We start from the raw sequence: 16892 nt of genomic DNA, 5'->3' as shown, positions 1-16892 counted from the left end.
AAATATTTCTATTTATACATAATATAAATCATATAAACATATATATGCAGTATATAAATGCAAATATTTCTCAAATATATACATGCATGTGTGTGTGTGTATTTATATATACAAAAGAATTATACACAATACACACACATATTATGTAAACACAAACTTTTATTTTGGATTCGATTAATCGCGATTAATCGTTTACAGCCCTAGAACGTGTGACAGTTACATGAGTTCGATTGGTGAATAAAGTGCGAGTTGTAAGATGCCAATCGCCTCCATGAGTCTGTCTGGCCTCTGCTATAACTTTAGCTGTGAGCTACCGGTATCCCTATTTTTCTTCCTGACACAACGCGTTACACTACGTAAACACTAGGGCTGTCACTTTACGTTCGAAAATCGATTGCACAATCGATCGGACCAACCAACCCAAGATTCGAAAATGAAAATAGGGAATCGATTTTAAAGGCCTTTTTTTTTTTTTTTTTTACCAAAAAAGTAGTTTTAGGTGGACAGATCAATACAATACACAGAACATGTAGGATGTTGGAAAATAACAATGTCTTTTCTGTTAACCAAATGCTTTTTAATATTCGCTATTACTTCAATGCAAGTGAGCAAGCGCACCATTGTTTGTTGCTTAGTGACGTGTGTGTTCAAGTAAGCCAGAAATGCGCAGATTCTGCGCAATACGCTGTATTTAATATATCATGATGACTCAAGAGTTGCATATTTGCGCTAAATCCGCGCAGATTTGGCTACACAAACTTCCCCAGCAAAGTGAGTAAACATAGAAACACGCCAAATTGGCTCGTGGTTTGACAGCGTTACCCACCAAAGTTAATTTTTACCCGCATTTGGCGGATTGGCGGGTGTTAATTTCAATCCCTGAATGTTGCACTCCTGTTTGTCATTGTGCACGAAACTTCACGCCAATAAATCATCAGAAATATTGCTGACTTGTGCGCATCTCAAGCGCCCTCTTTACGCTCGTCCTGATGCCTGTTAGTTGTCCGTGGATTTGCCTATATTTGTTTGGGAAATGGAAACGTCTTTAGACATGGAAAATCGATTTTACAATCGATTCAATGAACACTTATGTCTCAAAAATCGAACAAGATTTTTTCACAAAAGTGACAGCCCTAGTAAACACCTTCCCGTAATCAACGGCAGCGTGACGTCGTCGACCATCGTAGCGCGCGTATTATATTGCAAGCTTAGGGTTCGGTTCGGTGGAAAAAAATTCTACGGTTCGGCAGAAACCGAACCCCTTTAAAAACCTCAATATTCGGCCGAATCCGAAACCGAATCCTGGATCCGGTGCATCCCTACTAAAAATACAAATTATTCCGCCGCTTGCAGCTTGAATGATGGCTCGGCGTGACCGCAGAGCCTGACTGACTGAGTCGCCGCTCTGAAGTGTATCTCCGACATGCAGAATGGCAGCTCGGGGACGGGCGGCGCGCTCAGATGACAGGCGGACTTAAGGAAGGTTCCGGGTTTGAAAGGGGCGGGTCGGCCCTTATCAATACAATAAGGCAGGGGCTTAAATTGTCTGACAGCATTATGTAGCAGAAATGAGGCATGAAAGTGCCCCGGAGTGGCTCCTCTGAGCCCCATTGGTCAAGCTTTCCTTCTGTTCTGGCACTTGAAAGAGTGCGATGCCGCTTCTTTAAGTAGGGCTGAGTCTGCCCTTGTTTATTTATTTATTTCTTTTGTCTGCTGTAAGCGTTTCGCCACACTTTCGGAGGCGGGAAGCACAGGGACATCCTTCCTTTGAGCGCCACATCACTGCGTGAGGGAGAGGGAGAGAGACAGGCGTTGAGGATGACATGCGTATGTGGCGCGACTGTCACACTTGACACCTGGGATCGGCACACCTGTCTCGTCAGCGCAACTGCAGCGGAACAAACTGCTAGGCTACGACACCATATATCGCGCGGTACTGCTTGATTACCATTATTCATATATCATACTTTAAGAATATCATGGGATTAGCATGATGGCAGCGTCCAAAATTCACTATGATATTCACTTTTCTATAGTAATACCATGGTGCATTTAAAGGATTAGTTCACTTTCAAAACATTTTTTGCTGATAATTTACTCACCCCGATGTCATCCAAGATGTCCATGTCTTTCTTTCTTCAGTCGAAAAGAAATGAAGGTTTTTGATGAACACATTTCTCCATATAATGGACGTCAATGGGCCCCAAACGGGTCAAGGTCCAGATGACAGTGTCAGCGCCGCTTCAACGGGCTTTAAACGACACCAGACGATGAATACGGGTCTTATCTAGCAAAACGATCGGTCATTTCAAAAATAAATAAAAAAGTTTAAGTTTTATAAGCACAAACGCTCGCCTTGCTCTGTTCTGTGATGCGCGTTCGTGACGTCACGTAATACGCAGTTACGCTGAAAAGGTCACGCTTGACGAGTCAGTGTTTACAGATGTGCGGAAGGAGGACCGTACACACATATTCAAATGTCTTTGTGTCAGTTTATCGTTTAAAATGCCCATTGCGTGTGTGTATCCTGGTGTTGTAATATTAAAAAGCCTAAAATAAAATTTTCGTCAGGATAGACATTTTTTACTTTTCATAGAGCGTGACCTTTTCAACGTAACTGCGTATTACGTGACGTCACGAACGCGCATCACAGAACAGAGCAAGGCGAGCATTTGTGCTTATAAAACTTTAACTTTTTGATTTATTTTTGAAATGAGCGATCGTTTTGCTAGATAAGACCCGTATTCATCGTCTGGTGTCGTTTAAAGCCCGTTGAAGCGGCGCTGACACTGTCATCTGGACCTTGACCCGTTTGGGGCCCATTGACGTCCATTATATGGAGAAATGTTTTCATCAAAAACCTTCATTTCTTTTCGACTGAAGAAAGAAAGACATGGACATCTTGGATGACATCGGGGTGAGTAAATTATCAGCAAAAGTATTTAAAAAGTGAACTAATCCTTTAAGAAAGGAAAACCCCCACAATTTTAACAATGGGGATGTAAAATATTTGTAAAATCGACCAGGATCAGAGGAAACTCTTCACAGCGCTGTTTAACAAGGAGCCTTAAAACAAAGCGCTAAACAATACAGAGAAGCAATGCAACAGCCAAAACACATTGGTCTGCATGTGTGTGAGATAGAGTCGCTACTTATGAGAATAAAATGGTATTAGCATAATGGTAGTCTCCAAAATGCACTGGGGCAATCATTTTACTTGTAATACCGTGGTGTGTTTAAGTAAAGCAAATCCCCTCAATTCTTACACTTGGGATGTACATACTAAATATTTTCAAAATTGACTGGGTAGCGGGATGTCTGGTGATCAGTTAGCTTGTAGAAGTGAAGCCTTGAATAATCAGGTAAGATTAAAGCTAACACACATACACACACACACACACGTTGGTCTGCGTGTGTACAGAAATAGAGAACTTATAAGAATATCATGGTGCTAAAAACTCCATCTGCATGTGTATATAAACCAACAATTAGAAAACACTTAGAGTCCAGTGTAATGATGCTACGTTAGCATGCTGTTTAGCACACTACATCACTGTTAGCACACTAATGACTCATCATTATCTCATTAGTTCAGGTTTTCGAAAACCCAAACTTTCTCTTGCAGTAGCAACATGCGGCGAACCGCTGTTCACACGATCTCCGCTACACTCCCTTATAGTTGTTATACTCCACACACACTATATAGGCCATGTTTGTGTTTCCTCACTCGACTGAAGTCCCTCAAGGTTAATTTCGCTGCTGTAGCCGCTAACACCTGGCCCGCGGTGCAGTGCGGCTCGGCTAATGATCGCGGTGTTATTACTGACCTGCTCCCTTCGTCACCACCAGCTTGGGTTTGCTACGGGCGCCGTCTCCTTTGGTGGTGTAGGCGGCCACGGTGATGGAGTACGTGGTGTCCGGCTGCAGGCCCCCGATGACCATCTCCTGTGTTTAATGGACACGAAGAGGGAAGTTAGCACTGTGTTAGGAACTGCATTTTATTTAAAGACTTCACAACATGTCCCCGTCAGTTTCCCCTCTTTTCAATGTCACAGCCTGCAATCTGTACTCTGCAGTCTTTATTTTTACTTTTAAAAGAATATTAACCTCGCAACTTGTCACATTAATACAGAATGTGAAATCACATTTCCTTTGGGGAACTTTTTTGGAGATATATATAAAGTTACATTTTATATATTATTTATAATATCTTGTTTAGGAGAACTTTGATGATCGACTTCAAATGTTGACTACTCACTGTATGTATATATATATAAATACATATTTAAGTTATTTAAATATATAAATAATAACAATAGTAACAATTATAAACAAATAATATTATTTATATAATTCACACACACACACACACACACACACACACACACAATTTATAGACATATTTTATATAGTATGTATATATATATTTATTTAACATATTTTTATTATATAAACATTAGTGTAAATATAATCATATTTAATAATTTATATGTATATATATATATATATATATATATATATATATATATATATATATATTTCGTACACACACAAACACATATTTTATTGCATTTACGTTAGTGTATGTTTTCTATGATGTGTGTACTAAATATTTTCTTTTATAAAATATTTAAAATATTAACATTTTATTTTATTACATATTTTTAAGTATTTAATTTTTTTTATAATCTTAAGGCTTATTTTTCTACTGTATCATTATTAATATAATTTTTTACCCAATTTAATAATTACATTAATAATGACAATAAACTATTTTTCCATGAAATATATCATTGTATTATAAATATTTCAATAAATAATACATACTAGGCCTATATAGATGTATACTGCAGTGTGGCTCATTATTATTGGCATTTAGCGTGTCATAGTTTGACCAGGTTATGGATTATGATTCCTGCTCATATATAACACATGTCTGTGAATTAATTCAACAGAGCCTGAGCAAACAGACCGTCAGAATAATGAATTTCTTGGGGCCGGCTGTGCACACACACACACACACACACACACACACACACACACACACACACACACACACACACACACACACACACACACACACACACACTTCTGACGAGCCCCTATTTTCCTATATTTCTCGAGAGCGCGCGTGAGCTGTGATCGGCGCGCGTGACGGAGAGGAAATGAACGGCGAGCGAGCGCACGCGGAGAGAGAAGCACCTGCGGGTCCCGCTTCACATCAAACCTGCTCATGCAATCCATGGGTCACACATACAAATAAATAAAACTCCATTTCTTTAAAAGGTAGCTTGAATTTTGCACAAAATAAGCAAAACATCACAGCACAAAACACACTCGTCCATGCCAGCCACAAAAGAGCCCTGATGTTACATCATTTCCCCCGTGCACCATTAATACTGTTCCACAGTCACACGAGCACACAATGGACACGAGCTTGCATTAGTTGGTTTCTCTCTCTGTGGCAAAAAAATTGGCTCATTATAAAAATCTGGCAATGCAAGAAAACTCTTTAAATGAGAGACTTCTGACACCAGACTGGTTTGTGTTTGCATGATTAGCTGTGGGTTTAGGCCGAGCGCTACACACACACTCATCGGCCGGGTCTGATGTAACATCACAGGTCCTCAGATCACATACTCACGTATTCAGCTGTGTCGTCCATTTCCCACTAACATCCCCCACCCGGGAGGAGAAAGAGGAGCGCGGGTTACAAGACAGAGAGAGAGAGAGGAAAGCGTAAGACGAAACAAGGTAAAAGTGCCAAGGAAATGGAAGAGTGTTTTAAAGTAGGTCAGTGTGGATTAGGGTGAAAAAAATGGTGAAGATTGAAGACGAGGCAGGAAATTGAGTGGCCGCCGCTATCTGAGCGTGTCATTCCTGCAGATCTGTTTTTTCGCCATTTCATTTGGTAAGAGTATAAAAAAGTCTGTTTGCGAGTTTGATATCAGATCATAACTTCTAAAGAAATATGCAAAGCAAAAATTGATTCGATGAATAAAAGTATTGGTATAAATTAGCTCGGGATACTGTACTGATACTTTTACACCACATTTTTTAAAAACAATGTCAATTATTTTCCACATGAATATTTAAAACGAATGAATAAGACGACTATTTGTGGACTTGATTTCACTGAAAAATTAAATTTGTGACTAAAACAGAAAAAAAAAAACCTGCAATATTTTACCTCACGATACTAATATTTTTACACTGAGATTAATTAAAAAGTGTATTTATTTAAAAATATAATCAAATATATAAATAATATTTTATATTTATTACATATTTAAAAATTATTCAATATAAGATGACAAAATATTTACTAAATTATTTATATTCAGGCCTACTAATATATAAAATATACTATAATACTAATACACAGGTGAAACTGGAAAAATTAGAATATTGTGCAAAAGTTCATTTATTTAAGTAAATTCAACTTAAAAGGTGAAACTAATATATTATATAGACTCATTACATGCAAAGTGAGATATTTCAAGCCTTTATTTGTTATAATTTTGATGATTATGGCTTACAGCTTATCTCACTTTGCATGTAATGAGTCTATATAATATTTTAGTTTCACCTTTTAAGTTGAATTTACTTAAATAAATGAACTTTTGCACCATATTACATTTTTTCCAGTTTCACACTAAAACGACACGTCCTATTCATAAAATTCAACTCAGTAATATTAAGTCCACTGCAGATAATGAGAAACAAACAAGTAAAAGATCGCAATATGTCACCGTTTGTACACAATCACAATATCATTGCATCGTGACCCAGATATCAACTTAACTGACGACTGTAACGATTCCATCATAAACACAAGAGGCATAAATTCAAAAGCTTAAGTCATGTTTTTTTCAACGCTGTAATATTTGCAGCTGTGAGGAGAATAAGGTGCCGCTGTTTTCATGACACAAGCTTGTATTATAATTTTAGGTTGCAGCCAGAGGCGCTCGGTCGCTTTTTCTTCTTTCTTTTTTTTTTTTGCCGCTTGTGCTTTTAAATCAAGTCTGAGTTGTGACCGCAATGCTCAAGTGCCTCGTGTTTTAGTGGAGCTCTCGGGGCACTTAATACGGCAGACATAATCAGCTTTTGTTGACTTTATCTATGACACTAGAGCCTTAGAGGTTAAACTTATTAGAGGTTTGACTAAACCGTGCAATTCTAATGGCTGATAAGATGTTTTGGAAAGCATTCTAGAGGCTATAAAAGAACTTCACAGATGAAATTATTTATAAAAGGATTTTCATACGTTTGTTGCAGTGGCCATGTGAAGATTTTAAACCACTTTTGCTGCAACAGTAGCATACAAATAACTAATAACCAGCCATTTGTTTGACGAAACATTAATAATCGCGCTAACATACCTGTGCATCGGCTAGCATGACGTCCTTGATGAGGGGCAGGCCGCGGGATTCGCCGTTCTCCACGCGGACGTAGTGCACCTGGTACCCGCGGATCTGCCCGTGCTGTTTCCCTGGCAACAGGGAGCGCCACATCACCTTGATGGCGGTGGAGTTGAGCACCTCGACCTCCACGCGGCGAGGGGGGGCCCCAGGAACTGCGGTGGGACGACAGGATATGCCATGACGGATTGAATTGATCATGTTTGTGATCATTAAACTTAGATTTGAACCTTTTTACATACAGTATTGTCTGTGGAAAACTCACCGATATGATGCTAGGGTGTTGCTATGCTATACCTGGGTTTTGCTCATGTTACTAACTCTTAGTTTGAGTGTAGTAGTATTAGCATTTGCCTTAGCATTTATCATCATAATAGGGACATAAAGTCAATTAAAAGTTGTGTTTTAATTACACACAATTCAAGCCCAATTACCACTCACTTTTTCATTTTTTAAACCAATTTGAGTTACGAAAATATTTCTTCCCCGATAAGACTCTGAACCACTAGGATTTGAAGGGAACACATTTTTCTACCAATCCACCAATTTTCATTATGACAGGGAAACAAAAACTCAATCAACATTTGTTTTACAATCAAAACACATTTAGTCTTTAATGAACACAATTAAGACACTAGTATCACTCATTCAACTACATATTTTGCACTTTCTACCAACTTTAGAGGCTGGTTTCGAAAATATTTCTACCCTGATGAGACTCTGAACCTCTTGGACTTTTAGGGAACACGTTTTTCTAGCAATCTACCAATTTGAACAAAGCTAGCAATCATGGTTCCTGAGATATCACACCCTAAACATGGCTTCTCAGATGTTTTTTTGGCTACTAAAAAATATGAAAATGTACATGAAATATTTTAAAGGACTCAAGTAACACAAATCTGAGGAAAGGCAATAACATACATCTTTAAATATGTCTGAGTCTGATTTTTAAAAATAGTACCAATCCTAATCGAGCACCTACAGACTACACAAAGCACCCACCACAAACCGGCTGAAAAGAAACTAAGCCCTAGCGTCTCAGCTAGTATGTATATTCAATTATGTGAAACCAGGTTACTGATTAAGCACCCATCTTCAGGGATATTTAATCAAATGTAATATCACCCCCCCATATACTTGAGCAACCATTTCATCCCCTTCCATTTCACTATCATTCTTATCTGAGCTCTGATCAATTTGCTGTCTGCAGACCGGCGAGCTAATGAAAATCCTTTTATACGAGGCCTTGATGTTTAATACCTCCGGTCATTCAGTACGGCTGTAAGGAGGAGACCGATTTCCTGTATGTTCAATAAAAGACGCCATAAGGGGGATGTACTGTATTTTGGGGTCCGGCTCTACCATATAAGACGCTTTAACCGTACAAGTCTCCAAGGATGTGAATGTCGTAACACATCGCTACTCAAATAACTCCATGTTGTGGGGTTGGTCAAATAAGATTTCCCATCGGAGGTCTTGGGGAAGCGTTCCCTCCCCCTCGACCCGCCTACAGCGGCTGACCAGCCCGTCAAACCATCCATCGTAGCGCGGCCCACAGCGCCAGTGAAAGGCTGTGCTCCGTATTGATTACTAGCTTGTATCCTGAACTAGCGCTGTCAGTCACGGAGAAAGACTGCTGTCACCAGGGAACGTCCGACACAATTTCTTACTCTGGCTAGATTTATTTCAGTGCTCATAAGCTGTCCGAGTGCTTTTACAATGAGGTGTGACAGATGAAAATGATGCTAAGTCAATGTTTCCTCCATCACATAATGCAAGTCAATAGATCTGCTCCCAAAAAGAGTGAGCTGTCCACACAGACGTATAATCAACATTTCTCTCACCTCATCCACCATCTTAGATTTATTTTCTCACTAAGCTTGGCTAGAGACTATATAAGGTCACTGGAAAAAGAATGGGGGAAATAGAACCAAATACAGTGGCTTTAGAAAAGTAAGTGTTAAGCAAGTTTTTTTTTAAAGCATGAAATGGGCTAATAAGCCGATTCATTTTTCATGTTGTAAGATTGTATTGTTTTGCGGTGAAGCATAATCTTGACATGCTACGATGCCTTAAAACGCTTAATAGTTAAATAGTTTTAAGAGGCCATTTACATTTTTACTTTTATTGAGCCTGAACTATCTAAAAATGGCAAAAACGTGTATATTTTCCATTTAAAATATCTAAAAATAACTCAAACAAGACAAACGTACTTGAGAAGCAACATTGCATAAGATATTAATACTTGTTTTCAGAGAATGCGCCTTTAATACAAGTGTATGGTTGTCTCCACTGGCAGATTTTCTCACTCATTTTAAGTATAAACAAAATATGCGAGAGCTGTAAGACAAAATACAATTCTATTCAAGATACTATCAATGAAGACAAGTCTTAGGGCCCCGGTTCAGTGAAAAGAGGAGGCGTGATCCGGCGCAAACGTTCCCTGGTGCTATTTTGCAGTTTCAGAAAACAACTCCTCCACAGACCAGGAGAAACCTAGTCTAAAGTCGCGTTATTCAGATGTTAATTTAAGGGCGCATGCTTGGCCATATTGTAGCGTGTACACAACGCACATACACTTTGCTTCTCTCATCTACACAGAGCAGTTCATATTTTTGCAAACCATACATAATTAAAAGGAAAAATATTACCACACGAGGGAAATCATTGTTGTGTCCATGAAGATGTGAAAAAATAGACATAAATCTAACTTACACATTTACCCAAATTATTCAGGCTAATTGTAGTAATGACGGAGCAAACCTGTTTGATCAATAGTGGCGAGACACATCGGTATATAAGCACATCTGACAAAGTGGGTTATCCGTCAAGAACCAGGAAACTAAATTCTGAAGACTGCGAAATCACTGTTACCATCATGTAAGTTGCGTGCGCTGGCAAACCCGCCGTTATAATAGCAATCCGCCATGGAACAAGCGCGCCGGCTCTTAAAGGGAATGTGAGAGGACGCTCTGATTGGTTTATTGCACGTTACACCCAAACTACACCTATGAGTAATGTAGCGACTTCAGACCAACACATTTTAGATTTGAATCAGGCGCAAGAGTAATTTATCCCGCCGGTATAATAGCAACAGCGCCCGAGTTCCGCTCACAAAGTTACTTGCGTTTCGCGTTTGACACTTGCGTTTCAGATCGCTAAAATTGGGCCCGTAGTATCTAACAGTGTTGCTTCACAAGTGAATTAAAACTCAATTAAATTTGTAATTATTAAATTGTTTCAAGGTTTCAGTACCATCCTCGTCCGTGCGGCAGAGCAGCGGCTCGCTCTCGGGGCCCGGACCCACGCTGGTGGAGGCCGCCACGGTGACTCTGTACATGGTCCATTTCTCCAGCCGCTGGAGCACGATCTGGTTTGAGCTGGGCGGCTCCGGCGGCTCCTCCACGGGCTCCGCGCTGACCTCGGCCCCGGCGCCCACCACCGCGTAGCGCACTATGTACCCGGCCAGCGCCCCGTTCTGGCTCTCGGCCGGCGGAGGGCGCCAACTTACCAGCAGGGTGGTGGAGCTGGAGCTGGAGCACTTAATGTCTTGAGGGGGGGCGGAGGGCTCTGCTCAGGTTTGGGAAGGGGGGAGAGGAGGGGTGGAAAACAAAAAACGAAAAGATGGGAAAGAGAAAAAGAAAATGATAAAAGGGAAAACCCAACTGAAAAAATAAAAACAAGCAGAGACATACTGAAACGCAAGAAAAAACGAGGAAAACAAAGGGCAAATGCAAACAGAAGAGCTTGGTTTTGAAGAGGTCGGGTGTTTCGCATGCATGCATAAATATGAAGCATGGAGGATTAACTTCGGCTTGATTTTCACGTCAAAGATCTAGAAGTAACACGACAGGTGTTGGGCGTGAGATACAGATCAAAAAAGAATTTTCTTCTTTTGTATTTTTGGGGTCATTTCAATGGGGTCATAAAAATAATCTTGTTTTCCCTTTTTCAACAATTTTTTTTCTGACCCCCTTGATATATTAACTCATTGAATGTTATGTTTATGTCTTTTTGTTTCTCAAGTTAATGTATCTTTATTTAAGTTTCGATTTTGTACTGGAAAACAAAAATACTAAGAAAAGTGCATCCAACTACAACCGCCAGTACATTTAGCCCATCTTTCACAGTAAATACCCTGGGCTCCCAGGATATATTCCACCATGAGAGGAAAATAGATCACATTATTTGCATTTGAATGAAGGCCATTCATTGCGGTATTTCGAGGCGTTTTTGTCGAGCACTTTCCCTGCACATATCAAAAATTACAGCGTCTGTGCAGTTCTAAATCAATATTCAAAGTCTCATTTGAAATGCACAGAATCCATGCCTACTAAATGCTTGCGCATATGGATGTATTACAGCGTTTAAAGGCCTGTAACATTTATCTCCATTGTAAATTAAGCATTAAAAGTTACGCTGTCACACTGATCCCTGAAGCTATGAGTAACACAAATGAATGAGGGGGAAACGGACAGATGGGGATAAAACATATTTGTGACTGAAAGTCAAATGGATGAGCACCATCGTTGGAAAGCAAAACAAAATCATTCAAAACAGATTACAGGAAAATGAGCAAAACTCTCGGCGAAATAATGGCTGGAAAAGAAAATGTTAGGACCCGAAATGTCAACTCAGAAGAATCATGGAAAGCCACCAAGCTTCAAACAGAAAGGAAAACCATTAAAAACAGCAAAAAAAACACAAAAGCATTTTCCTGTACATTATACGTACCTGACATCTTCAAACACTAATTTTTAAAGACTTTCTTACCACAAGCACTCGATTCGAGGGAGACTATATTTCCCTAGATTCGGTTGGGTTCGGCGCTCTCCCTCGACTGCTGAGCTAGCAAAATACAGCTCAATTCAAACGATTTACATTCATTTAGTGTAGTCAATTTGTTGAGTCATTTGGCCTATAATGTGGATGTTTTTGGGGCTGGAGGGAGAGAGCGTTCCCTGTGCTTTCATCAGGCTGCACTATTCACTGTTTACACTAGCCTGAGGGTCCACAAGATTGAGATCAGGGTGCTAGCACCTCGCTAACATCCAACCACCCATACCCATTTAATATAATCCCCCCTTAACCGAACTCTTACTTTACTTTTAAACACATCTATTTTCTGAGTAAAAACGTTCCCTGTTGTGCTTTTTTTTGTGAAATGGTTAACCTACTTGTCCCATCACCAGGCAGCTTTTATCATAGGTGTCACCCGTCCCAGAGTTCAGCGAGCGACATTATTCAGAGCCCTGTTTATTCACGAAATGGGCTTATTGGATTAAAGTTTTACAGGATTTTCATCTTCTGTTTGAAGATATATTTTGAAGATGTACTTCCTTCTCTTGAAGAGTATTTGCATTCAGTTCTTGTAAAATCGACCTGGTTTGAGTGCGAAATGAAAGTTTGGTATCTGAGAGTTGCAGAACTACCTGAAGGTTTAGATTCATGATTCTGGGACTGTATTATACATCAAACACAACAAAAAGAGTCTTGGATTTCAGTGTTCGAAATTAAATCACTCTTCAAAACCAAAGGGTTGTGCCGTAAAGTGTTAACTGTCATAACTAATGACGTAATAATCCAGATCCGGGCCAAATGGTGCCGCTGCTACAAAAAGCCAACTGAGAGATGAAAACAGATTTTTTTGGGATAAAAAGATTGGAATTAATTTATGAGCTGGAATCAACTTCTTTGAGTGCAACAACTGACTGAAGCCATTGGACTTGGCTGGAATAGGACCTCCAAGATGTTCTTGCACCAAACCCAAGATTGGTGCGGAAACCCTTGCCCCCAGTTTGTGGACCCTCTATGACCATGTTTGAAACCTGAGCATCACTCAATAGCCATTGACTCTTAAGCGCACTTCCCAGAATGCCACTGCCACCCACTTGGTCAAGGCAGGAGTGTCTATCTCCACTTACCCTCAAGAGTTTGGACACATCCCCCAATATTTAACATCCTCCAGGGTATGCAAACAAGTGTTGGGGGATATGGAGGGTGAGGTGAGTACTCTCTGCCGGACCATCGAAGGGGCTTTGGTTCGTAACTGTGGGCTGACCCACGAACAGTGACCTGACTGAGCGTCAACTCAAACGCACTGTACCAAAGAAGAAACAAACACAATACACTTTCCTTTCACGCCTTTATGAGGAAGACCAGTCTGCCAATTGGTGTAGTGCAAAATAGACCTACGAAGAGGAGATTCTGGCGAAAATCTGGAAGAAATTCGTCTATAAACGTCTCTCTGTGAAGATGATTGCCCTCTTTCTAGCTTGTGTAAGGGATTTGAACCAATTCCCCTGGTGTATATGACAGTTTTGCACCTCAAGGTCACTTATACGCCTACTTATATGGACTGTCAAGTTGGTTAAGTGGCCGACTTCTGAAAGATGGGATGGCAGACTGGGCTTCCTCCGAACGGCGGTCACTTACCTCACGGGAATCCACACTGTAATGTTTATGTGTTAAGTTGGGGGTATTTGTGCTAAATTGCTTCTAACTGTCCGAGCTTGTCGCCTCCCTGACCTTGTTATGGGTAAATCTACACTACTTTAGTTTCTGCTCAAGGGAAGACATCGGCAGATGTAGTGAACCACGTCTCCCATCTGTGCAAGACCCTAAGGGACAAAGTCCCATAACTCAAGCAAGAAGCCTACGGTCATCCCGCCGGGATACTTACTCTCACCTTTAGTTTAATGGATTTGCTTTGGCAATGCTAAGTGCTGTTGCTGCATGTCGAGCTTGTCATGGAAAATGAAACCCCGACAGGAAGAGCCACAAAAAGAAAAAGAAATGCTTAGAGCTGTTTCCTCAAGTGTGTTATAGTAAACCAAACCCAAATGAAATAAAATGAACTTAAACCTGTGTACTGAACAGAAATGAATTAAAACCAGGTGACGTCAAGCTGGAGAAGGTGAGCTTTAGTTTCATTTCTGGAGTGAAACACAGAAGAGCTAGAAAACAAAAGGGAGGTAAAAAAGTGCACCGCATTGTTCCAGAATACAATATATGAAGACACAAACAGCGGGACGGACATATAGAGATGGAACAGAAGAGGACACACACAGCGTACAACGTGCATTAAAAGAGCGCCCCCCAGGGGTAGGGGGAGGTAATACATGCATTCAGTGCTTGCTGTCTCAGGCTCAGGTGTTACGTTGTGTGTCAATGCAGCAGGTTCATTGCATCCCAGCACCCACTCAACCAACCCCATCCCACCCATTCTGCACCAACAAGCTGCACAGGTAGAAACAGAAGATGAGTTAAAATGGGCCACAACTGCCATGGCTTTCTGGCATCTTCCACGCACTGTAAGTTTATCCAAGTCTGGAGGCCTAAACCTGCAACAGGAACCATTAAACAGATTTAAAGTCAACATGAAAAAAAAAATGCAATTGAATTCAATTGAAATCCAATTCCTTCCAATTGTCCAAACAAGTCCTGATTGAACATTGTACTCAGAAATGCATCAGATTACAGTTAAGCAAAATTAGTTCTGAATGCCATTTCATGTTGACTTTAAACAATTAGTTAAATGTTTTTTTTTAACATAAGCATGAAATTGCTTAGTTTTAAAGGTCCACATACATTTTTCTTTGTTGAAGCTAGCTAACATGAAACAGAAACAAAAGCTTTTGTAGAAATGTCATATTCACAAATATACCTGTCAACCTACAATTGAAAGCATCTGATAATTGATTAGTATAATAATTCTTGTCTAATCCTTTATGTGGAATGAAACACCTTAGAAACTAAGAGGAAACTGCACCTTCCGTCCCATATTAAAACAGTTTTTTTTTCTGTGCTCAATGAAACTGAAGTTACCACAATGAAACTCAAGGATTTTGTTGGTTTAACTTCTCACTCAAACCGTTATGCTTAGAAACCAAAACCTCTGTATTAAATAAGAAAAGACTAGATGCATTTTCACTTATGCTCTCAGACTTTTGGACCCTTCTGTTTGTACCGTAATCCAAGCTGTACGCAAGTAACTGCAATATTTTAGCACAGGGCACAGGCCAGCTGCAAGGTTCCCCACAAGCATTGATGATTTCATGCACCGAATCATGATGCGACTCAGCGAGGGTGTATTTTTAGGCCGGAGGCTTGAATAATTCAGACGGTCTCCCAGTGTAAATGCTGACTACCTGCAGGCGCCAGCGGCCACAGCCTGTGCTGCTTTCAGTAATACACAGTGAGGGACTAGATGTGGTGGAAAGCCATGGCAGACCCCAGAGTCAATAATATTTTGTGCGCTTCAGTCGCATGGGAGGAAAAAAAGTGCATTTGCTGTTGACACATGAAAAAGAAATACGAACACAGAAGAAAGAAGGGAGCACGCAGGGGAGCCAAACGGCACGCTTGCCGCAGATCAATCAGCCCACATTGATTTGTTTGTTTCACATGTAGGAAATCTCTGAAGTACATAACTGTGACATAGAGAGACCCAGATGAAAGAATCACCAAACAAAGAAGAAAAAGAAGTGTGCGACACCATCCTGCCAAGGGGCGAGGAATCCATTAAACTAAACAACACGGGTCATTTAAAAGTTTAGGTTTAACCTTTACACGCTTTACACAAAATAAATGATGTTTAAAACATCAAAGTCAGATGTTCTCATTCATGCAATGCAAGCTGAACAAATTATTGCATAAACTGGCGCATTGAACCGAATGCAACAATTTACATAAGAACGTTTTTATGAACAATTTACACAAATTTGTTCTGCTCGTACTTATCTTCTCTTAAAAAACAATTCGTCAACATGCACAGAAAGAAATATCAAGTTTTGGCAAGTCATTTGGACATACTCTCAACAGAACAACATCACCTTTGCCGCCTGCATGTAGCAAGACTCTCTTTTGGCTCAAAGGTGATGCTGTTTTGCTCAATTCAGATGCATGAACAAACACAACGCAAAGGAGTGAGGCAAAAAACCAAGAGTTAATGCCAGAAACCCGAACCTGTCAAAAATCAGGGACCAGACTAACATCCAGTCTTTAACACTTATCCGCTGCAGACACAAGCACACCATTATCATGTACTCTTGACATTTCTAGAGTCGATAGACAATATCCCTGTATTGGGAAACGGGGGTGAAGGTTATAGTTGCCCTTTCAAACAGTGCGTTGTTGTATCCCGACCCCATCGAAAGCTCAAAATAGCCATTATGTCTTGGCATTTCTCAAACAATATACAATATTAGACCCTCCCCAACCCTTCATTCGCATCCTTAGGAAAGGAAATGGACTACATACTGGCTTGGGATGTCCTTTGGGATATTTCATTGGTGAAGGCTCCAATGCCCTTGTTGGAGACGGCAGCCAGAGAGAAGTAGTACTCTGTATTAGCGCGTAGGCCCTCCACCACATAGGAAGAGGTTGGACCGAATGTTTTCTTTACCTGTTTGGTGGGAAATTATAACAGTTACTTCAAAATTGGATGTGCGACAGCAGTCCTGACAATAT

General features: G+C 40.2%; 1 protein-coding gene across 15 annotated transcripts in view; it reads right to left on the bottom strand.

Moving 5' to 3' along the window:
• The window catches only part of ptprsa (protein tyrosine phosphatase receptor type Sa), a 234714-nt gene that overhangs the window by 55643 nt on the left and 162179 nt on the right, over window positions 1-16892 (bottom strand). For 13 of the 15 annotated variants that reach the window (XM_079594307.1, XM_079594300.1, XM_079594310.1 and 10 more), the window contains 5 exons: window positions 16683-16827; window positions 10677-10991; window positions 7383-7576; window positions 5645-5671; window positions 3828-3945 (listed from right to left, as the gene is read on the bottom strand). In XM_079594307.1, the coding sequence (XP_079450433.1) occupies window positions 3828-3945; window positions 5645-5671; window positions 7383-7576; window positions 10677-10991; window positions 16683-16827 (799 nt within the window). The remainder of the gene's footprint in view (window positions 1-3827; window positions 3946-5644; window positions 5672-7382; window positions 7577-10676; window positions 10992-16682; window positions 16828-16892) is intronic. The other 2 variants (XM_079594311.1, XM_079594303.1) reach the window with 1 other exon arrangement.

This window comes from Phoxinus phoxinus (genome assembly GCF_949152265.1).
Source record: "Phoxinus phoxinus genome assembly, chromosome: 20".
Classification (NCBI taxonomy): domain Eukaryota; kingdom Metazoa; phylum Chordata; class Actinopteri; order Cypriniformes; family Leuciscidae; genus Phoxinus; species Phoxinus phoxinus.
This window is presented reverse-complemented; position numbering and strand designations above follow the sequence as displayed.